This window comes from Episyrphus balteatus, chromosome 2 (assembly GCF_945859705.1).
Source record: "Episyrphus balteatus chromosome 2, idEpiBalt1.1, whole genome shotgun sequence".
In the NCBI taxonomy this organism is placed as follows: Eukaryota; Metazoa; Arthropoda; class Insecta; order Diptera; family Syrphidae; genus Episyrphus; species Episyrphus balteatus.
In genome coordinates, this window is record NC_079135.1 from 120,532,744 (window position 1) to 120,548,838 (window position 16,095).

Below are 16,095 nucleotides of genomic sequence, written 5' to 3' on the forward strand. Positions count from 1 at the left end.
GGAGCAAAGTTAGTATTGTATTTTAAAAGCCCTGGATCAAAGCTGCAAATCTCTAAGAAAAAAAATTTGTAGGTACACACACAACTTTTTTTTTTACAAAAAACAAAACAGCCTCTTTAATTTCATTAATTGATTATAAATAAATACGAATTTAAAGAAAAAAAAGAGAAAACTTCATTAATTTAACCAAAGTAAGTTTAAAATAAACATAAATAACAATTTAACAAACGAAAAAATAGTTCACTTTTAAAAACAATAAAAACATACATAGAATTAAAAACACATTGAATTATAAAAATAAATTGCTCCTGAAGCAAAGTAACCCCAACACAAAAAAAAACTGCTTAGTCACATAAAAAAAATGCAGTAATTATTATTTATAAATTAAACAAACAAATGACAAGCGCAGAGTAATAACAAAATAATATCATAACTAGAATATTTGTACTTACTTTGTCAATTATCACACAACTGGTTTTACACACCAAATTTTTCACCACAAAAAAAAAACACGAATTTGTTTGTTACCTCATAAGTCATAACTTTGGACTGAGTGGACGAATTTTGATAATTCTTTTTGTATTGGAAAGCTGTTGGTTGCAATGTTCATTTTAATTTCGTTCAGTTCTGGCCATAGCAACTATTAGAAAACCCATAACCCATTATTAGTTCTACTTTTTCTTATAGAACCTATAGGCTATTGATTATGTCGAAAAAAAACAGGGTAATAAGGAACTAAGACGTTCACGGGTTTTTATTGCAGGCATTGTTCAATGGATTATAAAAGAACATAAAACCGCGGAGTGCTATTAAATGAGAGGGTGGAAACTGAAGATAGGGGTGTAAAATCCAACTTTTTGGTTTTTCCAATATATCTCATAAACCGAGCAAAATTTTAATATATTGCTCTCAAAACTTTTAGTAGAGAATTGAATTTCCTATTAGAATAATGTTTTTTAAAAATTGAAAAAAAAAAATTTCCATACCAAAATAGTCGAAACAATCATAAAAAAAATATCAAAAAAATCGATTTTTTGAGTTTTTTTGCTTTTTTACTTGTACATTTTTTTTGGGTTGAGATAACATTAACATTGCTCCAAAGAAAAAAAGAAGATTAAATTTCCTTCAAAATGCTGTACTCACTAAATTTTTTCATTGAAAATTAACCGAAGTATGGCCATTTTAATATATCTTTTTTTCACATTTTTAGTTTTACTCAAGTAAAACAGAAACATTTGAGGGGAAAGTACGATAACTTAAGCACCAAGAACTGATAATGAGATTTTGTAGAGGGGTTAAATACAATCATTGTTTACTATGGGAGGGGGGGTCTATGTCCCCCCGTTTTGGCGGGAGGGGCAATTTTCTAAAAAAAATACTTAAAATAAAAAAAAATTATTAAAAAACAACGGCAACACTTACAGTTTTGATTGATACTTTTTTCAAAAGCTAGAATTATAAACTTAATATTAATTTTAAAATGAAGTTATTTTAATCAATTGTTTTTGAAATAAACCAGTGATTCCGATAAAGAAAGTATTTTGTCTATTTTTGAATTTTCTCAAAAAGTAGAAGGCATAGGAACATTATGATTTTCATGATTTGATAAGAAATCAATTAAGGCAGTTTACTTTGTCGATCAATTTCGTATTGAATTCCACAATCTTTGTTTAAATTGTACTCAATGTGCTTTTTAAACTTTTTTTTTTCACAAGTTTTGACTTTGAAATCAAGTATTTCAAAAACAATTGATTAAAATAACTTCATTTTAAAATTAATATTAAGTTTATAATTCTAGCTTTTTAAAAAAGTATCAATCAAAACTGTAAGTGTTGCCGTTGTTTTTTAATAATTTTTTTTTATTTTAAGTATTTTTTTTAGAAAATTGCCCCTCCCGCCAAAACGGGGGGACATAGACCCCCCCTCCCATAGTAAACAATGATTGTATTTAACCCCTCTACAAAATCTCATTATCAGTTCTTGGTGCTTAAGTTATCGTACTTTTCCCTCAAATGTTTCTCTTTTACTTGAGTAAAACTAAAAATGCGAAAAAAAGATAGATTAAAATGGCTATACTTCGGTTAATTTTCAATGAAAAAAATTTGTGAGTACAGCAATTTGAAGGAAATTTAATCTTCTGTTTTTCTTTGGAGCAATGTTTATGTCTATCTCAACCCAAAAAAAATTTACAACTAAAAAAGCAAAAAAACTCAAAAAATCAATTTTTTTGATATTTTTTTTATGATTGTTTCGACTATTTTGGTATGGAAATTTTTTTTTTCAATTTTTAAAAAACATTATTCTAATAGGAAATTCAATTCTCTACTAAAAGTTTTGAGAGCAATATATTAAAATTTTGCTCGGTTTATGAGATATATTGGAAAAACCAAAAAGGGGGCTTTTACACCCCTATCTTCAGTTTCCACCCTCTCATTTAATAGCACTCCGTGGTTTTATCTTCTCTTGTAACCCATTGAACGATTCCCGCAATAAAAACCCGTGAACGTCTTAGTTCCTTTCTAAATGACATAATCAATAGCCTACTAGCAGATTTGTGGAGAAGGAAATTGAATTTATTTTTTTTGTACATGTTTTATTCTTCAAAGTCTCACGGTCTCATATAAAAGCTTGAATTTTTTACTTTGAATTGTTGGGAAAAACATAAAAATGCACACGATAGTTTTAGCGTTATCTGTCAATAAATTGCACTTCATTTTTTTAATGATAAATTTTCAAGAAGAGGTAAATAAACTCCGTTTCAATTTTAGTCTGTTTTCCTTACATACTTCATTAATGTTCATTTACTTAAAGCTTTTGTTTCAAACTTTTCAATGGTACCATTAACATTCATGTACATATGTCAATTACATACTGATCAATTTATCGTTTCTACAGATCGCAGTTTGATTCCATTTTTTTGTTCTTAAGTGTAGTTTAAATGGGGATATTTGTTTTTAATAATGTGGCTACTTTAATAGCCAATCATAATCATATTATCTACAAATTGTTTACTTGTGGGTTGTAGAGCTTAAGCTCTTTTTTTTATTATAAATAGCAGCAGTTGTACCATCTATAAATATTGAAGTATTTCCATGATAGTTTTCAGAAAAATAATTTCTAATAAAATCCAAAAAAAAAGAGATCAATTTGTTTTTTTTCAATTTCTAAATACAGGTAAAACCATTCATTGAGTTAGGTATTATCTTAAAAAATCTCTTCTTCAAAAATGTTTTATATCCACTTAATTTTCCATATTTTAATTTTGTATCTGATTGTAAATATTGATGCACAGTTTTGTTTTTTAATGTTACATAAAATATACCCTTGTTTTATATTAAAAAAAAAAAATTTATTTCATTTCTTTCAATCAAGGAAATGCGTATTTGAAAAAAAATTGTGTTGCACTTTTTATAATTTTTATTTAATTAATTTTTTATTTTTATAATTATGAAAAATTTGTTCTTATTTGTTGTTTCGATTTTCTTGTTATTTATTTTTATGTAAAACTATTGGCTTTTGGCTGACATTCATGTGGCGTTATCAACAACAAAACAAAAAAAAAAAATGCACTCATGTTTTACGTTATTGTTTTAATTTAAATAAAATTACAAAAAAAAAAAAAATTGTTTGGATCACACAAAAAAATATTAGTACCACCTACAATTCGGCGTGCAATGCAACCGTTGAAGAATTAAATACAAAAGAAGAAGAGGTCTACCAGGACCTCTGTGTAGTAAACAAAAAACGTTCAAGCCAGGTATTTATTTTTTATTTTAATTTTTCTTTTTTAATTGACAGAAATTTATCACAGAATTTCTTAAAAATTCATTAAAAAGTACTAGATTTTGTTAACTAATTCTTACATCACAGAATCCGTTTCTGATCAAAAATTAAAAAAAAAATACTTGAGAATCTTTATATGTGATGAGGTTGACTAAAATTTTTGAAAATTGGTAACACAATTCCAATGACTTACTACAAATCCTGTGATAAATTCATTTTTCGTGCTTTGTATTGAATTTTGTAAGTTTTATTTTGTTGAAATGGAAAAGCATGCAGTTTGTTGCATTTTTTTAATGCGAGCAATTTTAGCTCTACATTATGCTGGGAGCGATTTTTATTTTTATTTTTTTTTTATTTTTATTTTTAAAATTAACTTTTAAGAAAATTTTTAATTAATGTATTTTTTTTAATCACATGTCTGCTATATTAGCTGACGACAAGCTTTGAACAACGTGATTATGTTATACGAGAACTGATTGACACCGAGTCAAACTATTTAGATGTACTAAACGCACTCAAGTACAAATTTATGGTACCAATGGAAAAATATCTAGCAGTGGAGGATATCAAAACGATATTTCCAAGAATTAGGGTAAGTAATTTGAATTGATGTTTTTAAAAAAATGGCGCCCTGGTAAAAACTCCTCAAAAAGTAACTACAAAAAATAACAACTTATTCATTATGAAATTTCCCAAATTTCTTCTGCGACTTACCTGTACGATTTTTTTCAGTAAGCAGCTAAGCATGCGATAAACTGTATAGTTTCCGCTGCCATTTAATAGTTTTGGCTGCGATCTGCCAGTTTTTATAGCAATAAATACGTTACCGCTGCTAAAATCGGACCTTATGCTTATGCTGCGATTTAATACCAAATTCGGTTGCGGTTTATCAGTTTCGGCTGCGATTAACTAGCTTCGGTTGCGATTTACCATTTTAAGCAACAATAACCCAATTTCGGTTGCGATCTTCAACTGCGATTTATCTCGATAAACATGTTTCGGCTAGTGAAATCGGATGCAATTTAATACTATATTCTCCGATTTAATACCAAATTCGGTTGCGATTTACAATTTTCTATGTTTTGGTTGTGATTTAAAAAATCTGTTGTGAAATGTTAGTTTCGGTTGCGATTTATTAAATTCAGCTGCGATTTAGTCGCTTTATCTGTAATTTACTGGTTTAAGCTCTAGTTTTTTCAGTTTCGGCTGCAATATTTTATGTTTTGATAGCGAATTAATCGCGATTTAACAGTTGACCTGTGATTTCACTTCGGTTAACCTGCTTCTTTTGATATTTACCGCTTTGGACTTCAAATAGCCAGTCGGGTGCGATTATTAGCAATACCTACGATCTACCAATTTCTGCAGTTTCTACAACCATACCATCTTGGAAGTTATTTTACTAGGGAGTTATTTCCCAAGCCATGAAAATAATTACAAAAATTAATTAATAAAATTTTTTACAGGACTTGGCAGAAATCCATAGTAAATTCTTGGATAAACTTCGCGAAGCAGTGTTGCCAAATACTAAATTAAAACTAAGTCAAGTGTTTTTAGATTTTCGGGAGCCATTTCTAATATATGGCGAGTATTGTTCGAATCTTATAAATGGCATTGATGCACTGGGTGATATTTGTAAACGAAATAGTCTGATTGAGCAGTTGGTTCAGGTAAAGTTTTTTTTTCTCTTCTGAATCTCTCTTTACTCACAACTTCTTTCTCTTGAAAATAAAGCAATGTGAAAAAGAGTATAATGTTGGGAAGTTGCAACTTCGAGATATTCTCTCAGTTCCAATGCAGCGAATATTGAAATATCATTTACTTCTGGATAAACTAGTCAAAGAAACTTCTCCTGTAAGTCATTTAATTTTGATTTAAATTTATAGAAAAAATAAACATCTTTCTCTTAATTTTCAAATTAGGTACACGAAGACTTTCGTGGTTTGGAGCGTGCCAAAGAAGCAATGGTTGATGTTGCTCAATATATTAATGAAGTCAAACGGGATTCTGATCATTTAGTTATTATACAAAAAGTCAAGGTAATTTATTCTCCCTTAAATCTCTTTACATATTATTAAAATAATTTTATTACTCTTTTTTTTTAATTACAAATAAAGGACAGTATAATTGATATTCAAGGCCTTAAAGATGGCAATGATTTGGCACAATATGGTCGACTCCTGCTGGACGGCGAGTTACACATCAAAGCCCATGAAGATCAAAAGACTAAACTACGATATGCATTTGTATTTGATAAGATTTTAATTTTAGTTAAGACACTTAGTTCAAAGACTGGTGATACACAGTACACATTTAAGGATTCACATAATTTAGCTGATTATCGTGTTGAGCAAGGACATTCGCGACGGACATTAGGAAGAGATACACGTTTTAAATATCAATTGCTATTGGCAAGGAAGTCACAAAAAACTGCATTTACGTTATACCTGAAATCTGAACCGGAAAGAGATAAATGGAGGAAAGCACTTAGTGAAGCAATGTTGGTTTAAAACAAAAATTTATTTATTTAACACAATTATAATATCAAACTTTGTATTATTTTAGGGAAAATTTAGATCCACCTGGATGTCGAACTACGGATCACAAAATGGAAATAACAACTTTCGATGCACCTGTACAGTGTACACATTGTTCGAAGTTTTTGAAAGGTCGAATACATCAAGTAAGCTTTAAAATTCCAACCACGTAATAACTATACAAATTATAAAGTAAAAAATGACCTTTTTTTAGTTTTTTATTTTGATTTCTTGAGCAAATCTTTATAAAAACATGAAAAACAATAATGCATATGACCGTTTCACACGTCACATGATCGCAAAGATAAATGTTTATCCCAGTAATAAATTCTAAAACTAACTCACATTAATAATCAATCTTGGAACATTTATGTATTTTTGTCCTGTAAAATAACAATTTATTTAAGTATTCTACTTTGTTAACATTTTTCCCTAAAAAATTAAGTTACACACTCACTCATACTCGATATATATATATAAAAATCCCATTAAAATTGCGAAATCTTTCAAATTCAAATTTAAAAATTTCTCGTTTTAAAAGACGATTTTAAATATAATGGAGAGTGAATATATTGGGCCTTAGTTTGTTAGTTATATCTGAACTTGTATTGCGTAATCAGACTAAAATGTTAAAACCGTATTTTTTGCTTGCAATTCAAATTGTAATTTGTTCGAAAAAAATATTCAAAATAGCATTCATTGGTAGCGTTTTTACTTTAACTCATTGTATCTCCGAATTCACTTTTTGTGACTTGGTTTACTTAAGCTTTTAACCCTATATATGTATATGGTTATCCAAAACATCATATATCCATTATTCTGCTTTGAATCTCAAACGTAAAATCATTCACGCAACATCGCGCCATATTGTGCAAAAATTTCAAAAATGCATGTCAAGAACGCTGTTTTTGAATCAATCTACTAAGAAACTATTTTTTCAAAATCTTTTTAAAAAATTTCAAAGTTCGTATCTGTATTTCAAAGCAAAAACATTCCCTTAAAAAGCTTTAAATGAATATTAAAGAAAAAAAACAGAAATCCATCAGAATTAACAAAAAAATTCTAGTTTCAAAAATTGCACTTGGTGCATTCGTAGATTAAAATTCTAATTCTATTCTCGACGATTTAAGTTCTTTCTGCATAATATTATGACTCGAACAATTGATAATCTTTACTACTCGAGATATTATTTCCTCTCGACAGTTGCCACTATCTCGAATAGGAACCCCCCCCCCCCCTCCCTTTTACTGTTGCACATTCAGGGTCCAAATTTGAGGGTCGCCCAACGTTCTTTCCAGTTATGTATAGAAAAAATCCTAATCTATTATTTAATCGGTGTTTATTTTAAATAAAAACGTGTTCTTTTTCTCTCTGTTTCTCTTTCCTATAGTTTTCTTACAAAAATTTGGGTTTCCAGGGTTTTTTTAATTTTTAAGTTTCCATTTGCTAGTTATTCATACCCAGTCTGTTATTTGTTCAATATTTTTTGTAAAAATAAAAATATTAAAAAAAAAAAAACTTGAAATAAATAAAATGAGTAGGTATGAATTTAAACAGGAACGTAAAAATGGTTCACTATGGTGTATACGTACTTTTTATGTGTTTATTTAAACATAATTTCAATGTATTTTAAACATGAAAACTTCCTTAAGAATACTTTTGAAATAGAATGAAGTGTATTAAAGAAGCAATAGTCGGTCTTAACGAAGATATATGTCTTTTTTCAATTTATGTATACATATTAGAAATCTAATATCTTAAATGGCAACCCTGGATGTGACCAACTGTTGGCTAGCCAAACGTATACTGTTGTACAGAGAGTCGCAGACCCTTTTAATTAAAACAAAAAACCGATTAAATAACAGACGTGTGGATATTTTATTCACACACACAAATATTAAGACCTGGAAACACTCTAGCTAGACAGGAAACCCATTTGCAATTTTTCATAGCCAACATTATATTTCATATTATCTTCGCCATAACAGATGGAGAAATAAATAAAACACAAGTTTCAATCTTCTTACTTATTTCCCACCCCTGATGCTGATATTCAAAGGAATAGCTACTAATATGAGTCAAAAGGATGATAAGTTTCTTATGTTTGGAACAAATTGTTTGGCTGGAGTTCAAATTCTATTCCTCTATCAACGAAACTTTATGCTATTCCTATAAGAAACTTTAGTTGTTTCCAGGCAAAAAATCTATTAATAATTTAGATTTGTTTATAAAATAAATATTTATTTTAATTTATTTGTATGTGTTCTACTTTCCTTGCTTTTAATTATAAATCTTTTTTATTTTCTATTATTTTAGGGCTACAAGTGCAAAGTCTGTGAAATTCCGGTGCACAAAGGCTGTATCTCTTCAACAGGTCGTTGTAAACAAAATCCTATAAGTATACCACCTCCGGTATGTGATCGACAATTAGCTGAATTTAATTGGTAACATAATATTTTCTCTATAAAAAAAAATAATAAATTAAATTTGTTTGTTTTTATTCCAAAATTAAAGGTTTGTTGGTACAATGGATCGAGATACAGCTGCTTCAAGACTCGAAGGACGTAAAGTTGGCACATATTTGTTGCGAGTTAGGCCACAAGGTGCATCAAATTCTCATGAAACTATGTATGCTGTCAGTTTAAAGTGAGTATGGCTTGAAAAAAAATTAAGAAACCCTTAATCCAAACCTTTTTATTTTTAGAACCGATGACAATGTGATAAAACACATGAAAATCAATCAAGGTACTGATGGTGATCATGTTATCTATTGCCTCTCAACGAGGCGACATTTTAAAACAATTGTCGAATTAGTCTCTTACTATGAACGGAATGATTTGGGTGAAAATTTTGCTGGGTAAAGTTTTAAAATTCTCCTCCAAAACTGTGAATTAATTTTTTTTAATTACAATTTTTCAGTTTAAATCAATCACTTTTGTGGCCATTTAGAGAAGTGATTGCAACAGCAATTTATGAATTCGAACCCAAAGGTACTAATCAACTTCAACTCAAGCAGGGCTGTCAGGTTGTTGTGATTGGCAAAGATGGCGATAGTAAAGGCTGGTGGAGAGGGCGAATAGGCGAAACGGTATGAGAATATTTGTATATCACCATTCCTAAAGTTTCAGTTTAATTCTATTGATTTCTTTCAGGTTGGCTATTTCCCTAAAGAATATGTAAAAGAACATCCCACCACAACAGACGATCTATGATATTACAATTATTTTGTATACATTGAATCTGACTTCAACCCATCCTCTCTGCCTGCATCGTCACTAGATCTACGACGATTCAGCAACTCAAGTAGCCACAATAATTAAAAATAATAAAAATATTTATATACAAATTAATTTATCAAGTTCAAATGTCTCTTAACGACATCTAGCGGCCAGTTCCAAAACTATCATATGAAACTAGCAAACAAAAACCTTTACTAAAAAAAAAAATAAAACAAAACGAAAATTTAAGCTTTAAATGAAAGGCATTAGCGCACGCGTCTAACGACACTAAATTTGTTGATAGAAATATTTTAAAATTATATTAAACTAAAAATGGGAAATTGAAACTAGAAAAGTTAAGAGTGAGAAAAATTGTAACACACAAAAAAAAAACATCATTATCCGTCGTCATAACAAATGTTAACATAAAAAAATTATTAAAAAAAAAAAGAATTATATTATATACATTTAACAAGATTTTATTTTTCAGTGTAAGGCTTTAAGCGCCATCTGTTGTGCAACATTGGATGTAGTTATTACTTAGTAATTTAAGAAAACAAAATCTATTTTCAAAAAAAATAAGAAAAGAAAATATACATATATTATACATGAATAGTAGTGTATATTTTTGATCATATACACATTTATTTAAACACAAACATTTAAAACAAATAAAACATACCGACATAAATAATTATATACATAAATATAAAAAATATATTTTAAATAAAACCAAATAAATAAATAAAAAATATTTATATTTCTATGAAATTTAAATTATAAAAAAAAATACACACACAAAACGTTGCTGGTTAATTGATACATTATTTATATGTTTTATTCATCCCTCTGTCATATCCATTCATAATGTGAACTCTATTGCAATTCGTTATTTGAGATGAGAAATATTAAAACATTAAACATTTCAAAATAAGATTATGTTCTAAGTACGTGGCCGCTACAAGATGAGTTTGTGGCCAATAGGGAGGTGATAAGAGGGAAGATAGTTGCCTGAAAATCTGAATTTGTTGTAAAATCTTCAAATCTTCATTGAAAGAATTAGTAATTGTGAAAAAGGAACAGTGGTTTTTCTTTCACGCAGTTCTGCATACGTTGATTTTAGGGGCTTAAGTAGTCCACCGTGTTACTACCACACAAGCCGGCCTAGGAAGTCCGTGTGTATGTAGCCAGATGTAGAAAATTATCGAATTCAAAAGCCTGGTAGCTCATATTTCAAGCTTTATAAAATTTTGAAGGGTTCAAAAACGCGAATTTCCTAATTCATGTAATTTGACTTAAAGCATTTCAATCCTCATTCTAATTACATGAAGGCAGAAGGCCTCAATCTTGACCATGCAATTGATAGAACTCGGAATATAAAGAAAAAACAAACAAACTGTATACAATCGAGCAGTGGTAGTACCTAATTTTATTCGATCGAGCGTTCTTTTTTTAAATAATATTTTTATATTTTAAATACTGCCGATACTAGATTGTATCAACCACTTTGCCTTTCAGCGAAGATATTCGATTTAGATTTCATGGTTTCTTTGAGTCAGGTTTATACCTCTTTGATCGCCATGGTTTTCGCTTGGGGCACGCTGCAGTGGTTAGGTTAACGGGATGAGAGATTTTAATTTAATCTTTCTGGGTAAACGCCATCTCCACCCACTTCATATGTGGTATCTAAACCATCCATATACCGAAGGGTGACTTCGTAGTTATTTCCAAAAACTATTTGTGTGGTGGGGTAGTCAGAGTAATAATTCAAATTTTGTGTGTGCCCAATAGAATTATTGGTCCAAATATAAGACACTCTAGGTCTTTGAGAGGACTTATAGTTAAAACTAAATCGGTCGTTAAAATTATTTATTTAAAAAAAAAATGCAAATAAAAGCTGTTACAAAAAAATTCATTGTTTGAATGAGTAAAACAACACCAAAACAATTTTAGCTTTAAGGGAAATACAAAAATAATGAAAAAACAAAATAATTGGGATATAAAGGAAGTTATTTGCATGACTTATGACCAAAAATCAGACTTTTTGATGTTTTAGACTAATTTATTAAGGGAATCAACTTGAGCTACATGGATCCGAAGAGTTTTTTAATGGTAACGGGTTGGACATGAGTTCAATTTTTAAGTTCTACTCAAAATTGTTCCCATTTTACATAGATTTTCATAATGCCAAAAGTTGTAAATTTAGTATACTGTATATAAAAGTTACAAGGCAATGAAATATATGACAGTCAACTTAATTGTTTTTGAATAAGACATGGTTCTGTCTTTTGTCACGGGTGGGACATATAAAAACATTTATTTTGAGGTAAGGTATAGTCTTACATTTGATGTGTTTTCTGCTTAATATTCCTACTCAAAATAGAAATTCATCTTGGTTCATAAGCAATAAGCCCTGCATCATATGCAAATCACCTTTTTATTATAAGTACTTAAACAATATTAAAATTGTGATGTCAAGTTTGTGATCTATTAGAAATGTTTTCTTATTTTTCATTTAATAATGAACAAATTAATTCACAAAACCCTTAATAGAGTTCACTTGTAAATTTATTCTCTTCTCTCTTATATAACCTTAAATAATAAATTTTATCCTCGGACTGTCCCTAAAGTTTTTTGACTTATTATATTGTTAAACTTCTTAAGCCTTTCATATACTCGTACTCCTATCAGGCTGTTCTTCTTACTATTTGCCAAATCAACTAACTGTGTAACTTCCTTTCACGCACATTTACTATAAAAAAATATTTAACTGTTTGCACAAATTATATTTATTTAAGAAAAGAACACAAATATTAATAAAATAAACAGAAAAATAATAAAATAATTTAAAACATAATAAGTATCGATTGTCACATTCCACATATCAATATTTTGCTCTTAAATACATATTTTCTTTTATCAAGAAAGTCACAAAATACCTAAATATGTTTAACAAAAAAAAAAAAATAACTTACTTATATTTAAAATTTAAACTCAAAACTCTGCCTCAAATTTTGATTATTTTGTTTTGTAGAAAAAGAAATAGAATTTTTTCAAGTTATATTGCAAATTGTTAATTTTAAATAAATACAAAAGTTTTTATTCTATAAGAAATATTTTTTTTTTCTAACAATCGTTCAAATGAAAAAAGTTATACCTACGTATATAAACATACTTGTATTTTATTCTTATATTTATAATCCTATATCTACTATAAGTGTGCTGCGAACTAATAATGTGTATAAACAAAAAAAAAAAAAAACTGATTAAAAATAATTAATTAAATGGAATGAGTTTTGTGTAATGATAAAGAAAAAAAAAATATTAAATTAAATTTAAATAATAATTGTCATTTAACGTTTAATTGTTATTTTAATTTTATCATAGATAAAGAAAACAAATATAAATAATAATTATATTATTTTAATGAGAAATTGCGAATAAATCAACGAAATAAATTTAGCTTGAATTATTTTTAAAAAAGAGAATGCGGAAGAAATAAATGTGGCAAATAAATTTATTTTTTGTTATACATACTCACTTACTTTTTTAGTTTTGTTCAGGAGTTACATATCGAGGAGAAAGCTTTTGATATAGATTTTGGATGATGGGAAGATATTGATGAGGATAAAATTATATATTCTTTTGTAGCCAAAATGGGCAAGCAAGCCGCAGGCTAAATTCATTGGACCTAGAATACGGTGGAATGAAAACCCAACTATACCTGCATAAAGGTACCTTAACAACACCAAAATATTTGTTTGCCTAACTTTTACGTGAGCCCCAGGTGGCATTAAGTTCTTGTAATCTACCTGGGCATTTTATATAATGCCTATGTAAAAACATTCGAAAAACATCACTCATACACCATGGCGAACGAATGGTCGCATTTAGGTTAGGTTAGGTTAGGTTATATGGGCTGACAGTTGATTTTGTTACCGTCACACTTAGATCAATGTAGATCCTTTGTGATACCCTGAAGTATTGAAACTTCATGAAAAAGTGTTAACCTATGAATGCTATGGTTGTTCGAGCCATTTGGAGGACTTGACAAAGTTCAGTAGGCTATTGCCTGAGAGTTCCGATAGTTCTTCTAATTCATTGAAGAAGTAGTTTCCTAAAAATTTTTTCCTAGTGCGACAGAGTGCTGGGCAGTGACAGAGGAAGTGAACAGTGTTTTCCTGTTCGTCCTCATTGCCACAGCCTCTGGATAGATCATCCGTACTAAGACCCATTTTCTTTTTGTGGTATCCTAGTAGGTTATGTCCCGTTAAGACGCCTATTAGGGATCTTAAGGAAGGTTTACTAAGTAGTAAGATCTTATTTGATTTTTTCTCGTCGTCCTGGTGTGACCGCAGGTTTCTAGGAGGTTCCATCTTTCATTTGTTTTTTGTGAAATATTGTTGACGATATTTCGCTTTATTTCACATTGTGGGATTCTGATGTTATGGTCTATGAGAGAGGGATCAAGAACTGAGCCCTCCCTTGCAAGCTCATCCACTTTTTCGTTGCCGAACACATCACTGTGGCCGGGAACCCAGCAGAGTATTACATTATGCTGCATACCAAGAACCCTAAGCTCTTCGCGACAGCAAGAAACAAGCTTTGACTTGATTAAGGTGGCAGAAATCGCTTTTATTGCCGCTTGGCTATCAATGAAAAAGGTGATGTCAGCAGGTGATATCGCCATCATGGATATTTGTTTAGCAGCATTTTTCACTGCCAATATCTCGGCTTGGAAGACACTGCTGTAATCGGGGAGCCTGAAAGAACTGGCAAGGTTGAGGTTTTCTGAGTAAAAACCTGCACCAACCCCAGTGTTCATTTTCGAACCATCAGTAAAGATGGCGATAGTCGACTCATTTGAGAAAGGAACACTGTTTTCCCATTCTTGTCTCTTAGGGAAACTGGGGCCCTATTTTGTAAAACGATTATCGTTGAAATTACTTCGTTATCGTTGAAATGCGATTGTGTTCAACGAGAATCGTTAGAATTTTACGATACTCGTTAGTCCTTACGACTGTCATTTACCTATCGTTTGACTTTCGTTCTCGTTTGTCTTGCTTAGAAAAAAAAAAAAAAAAATTGCCAAACTTCGAAGTCAATTTTATTTCCACTGATTGCAATGAAATAACAAATATGTATACAAACATACTCAAATATTCAAACGAAGAAGCAATTTTTTTATTATTTTTAAAGCACCACAACACAACAAAACGATAAAACAAACAATTGATCTCAATCTTCATGTCCAATTAACAATGGCAGAGATAAAGTTCTCGGAAAGATGATTTTCTTCTTTAAACTTATAAAATAAATAGTGGAAATCACAAAATATGTCCATAAAGTCAATTTTATTAAGTTTTTGAATAGAAAACATTATTAAATAGCACAAGAAAAGTAAAAGAAATTTTTTTTGCCACTGAAGATTTTGTTTATCTACTTATTTTTTGACAGCTTTTCATCGGCGTGAAGTTGGTACGCTTGAAAAAAAAAAATGTTTTTTTCATTTTTATCTGGCAATATTTTCAACCATGCATTATCGTTGTACTAAATCGCTCTATGTCGTGACTATCGTTGTCCTGGGTACTTGTTTTGCCTTTCGTTTCGTAATACGAAATAGGGCCCCTGGGCAAAGAAAGATCTTCAAAATGTTCTCAAAAATTGAAAAACTTGTCCAAGACCCTTATTGCTATTACAAACAGCAAATCTTAAGTACCTCAGCTAAACGAAAAAAAAAAATAGGTTAACGACAATAAAAAATCGTGGTTATGTAAAAAAATCACTCATACACCATGGCGAACAAATACTACACAGATAAAAAAAAATAACTATTCTAATAGTTAAAACCGGACTAGCTTTTTTAAATAGTCAATTTTGACTATTTAAACAGTCACATATAACTAAGTAAAATTGACTATTTAATAGTTAATTTGGAGAACACGAGTACTTCGATTGACTATTAAAAAATGGAGTGTGTGTCTGTACACTAGGGTAGTTTTTATTAAAAAAAAAATGGAATTCGTATGCTCCCAAGGGCTTATATGGTTGAAAATAAATACAAAAACTATTCCCAAAGTTTCATGTCCCTTACTAAATTCTAACACCGGCCTCCATTCCTCCAAGCGGTTGAAGTTTCTTATGAGAATAACTGGGGGTTGAAACGTTATAGACTTTACCTTATATTTGTACAGGTATTATCTGGATTTTTTTTTTCATATTTTTAACTGCAATAATTTCGGAGATTTATTTTGGGTAAAAAAAAAACATTTTTTCAGACTTTTTCAAAAAGTCGTTCTTTACAAGTTTTATTACAAAAATTAAAAAAAAAAATAAATATTATAAAGCTTAATATGTTAATGAGAAGATTTTCATCTTAAATTAAGTGAATTTCCGCTAAGTTTAAGACGAAAACCATCTTGGTAAAAGACCATGCAGAAATCCGCTTAATTTTAATTGTTTTTTTTCTCCGAGTAAGTTGAAATAATAGTTAATTTCCATCGTTGTACTTCAAAATAATATTCTTCTTCCAGATTCTTTTAACCGACCACTGTGCG

At 29.5% G+C, this 16,095-nt stretch overlaps 1 protein-coding gene across 2 annotated transcripts in view; it reads left to right on the top strand.

Annotated features, from left to right (window-relative positions):
* LOC129912747 (protein vav) overlaps window positions 1-9,879 on the top strand; it is a 98,159-nt gene extending 88,280 nt beyond the window's left edge. Inside the window, exons 4-15 of one of the 2 annotated variants that reach the window (XM_055991141.1) lie at window positions 3,652-3,757; window positions 4,214-4,375; window positions 5,250-5,453; window positions 5,518-5,637; window positions 5,706-5,822; window positions 5,901-6,283; window positions 6,349-6,466; window positions 8,637-8,764; window positions 8,835-8,966; window positions 9,025-9,177; window positions 9,240-9,408; window positions 9,473-9,879. In XM_055991141.1, the coding sequence (XP_055847116.1) occupies window positions 3,652-3,757; window positions 4,214-4,375; window positions 5,250-5,453; window positions 5,518-5,637; window positions 5,706-5,822; window positions 5,901-6,283; window positions 6,349-6,466; window positions 8,637-8,764; window positions 8,835-8,966; window positions 9,025-9,177; window positions 9,240-9,408; window positions 9,473-9,532 (1,852 nt within the window). In that variant the 3' untranslated portion in view covers window positions 9,533-9,879. The remainder of the gene's footprint in view (window positions 1-3,651; window positions 3,758-4,213; window positions 4,376-5,249; window positions 5,454-5,517; window positions 5,638-5,705; window positions 5,823-5,900; window positions 6,284-6,348; window positions 6,467-8,636; window positions 8,765-8,834; window positions 8,967-9,024; window positions 9,178-9,239; window positions 9,409-9,472) is intronic. The other variant, XM_055991140.1, reaches the window with a different exon arrangement.
* The last annotated feature ends 6,216 nt before the right edge of the window (window positions 9,880-16,095 follow it).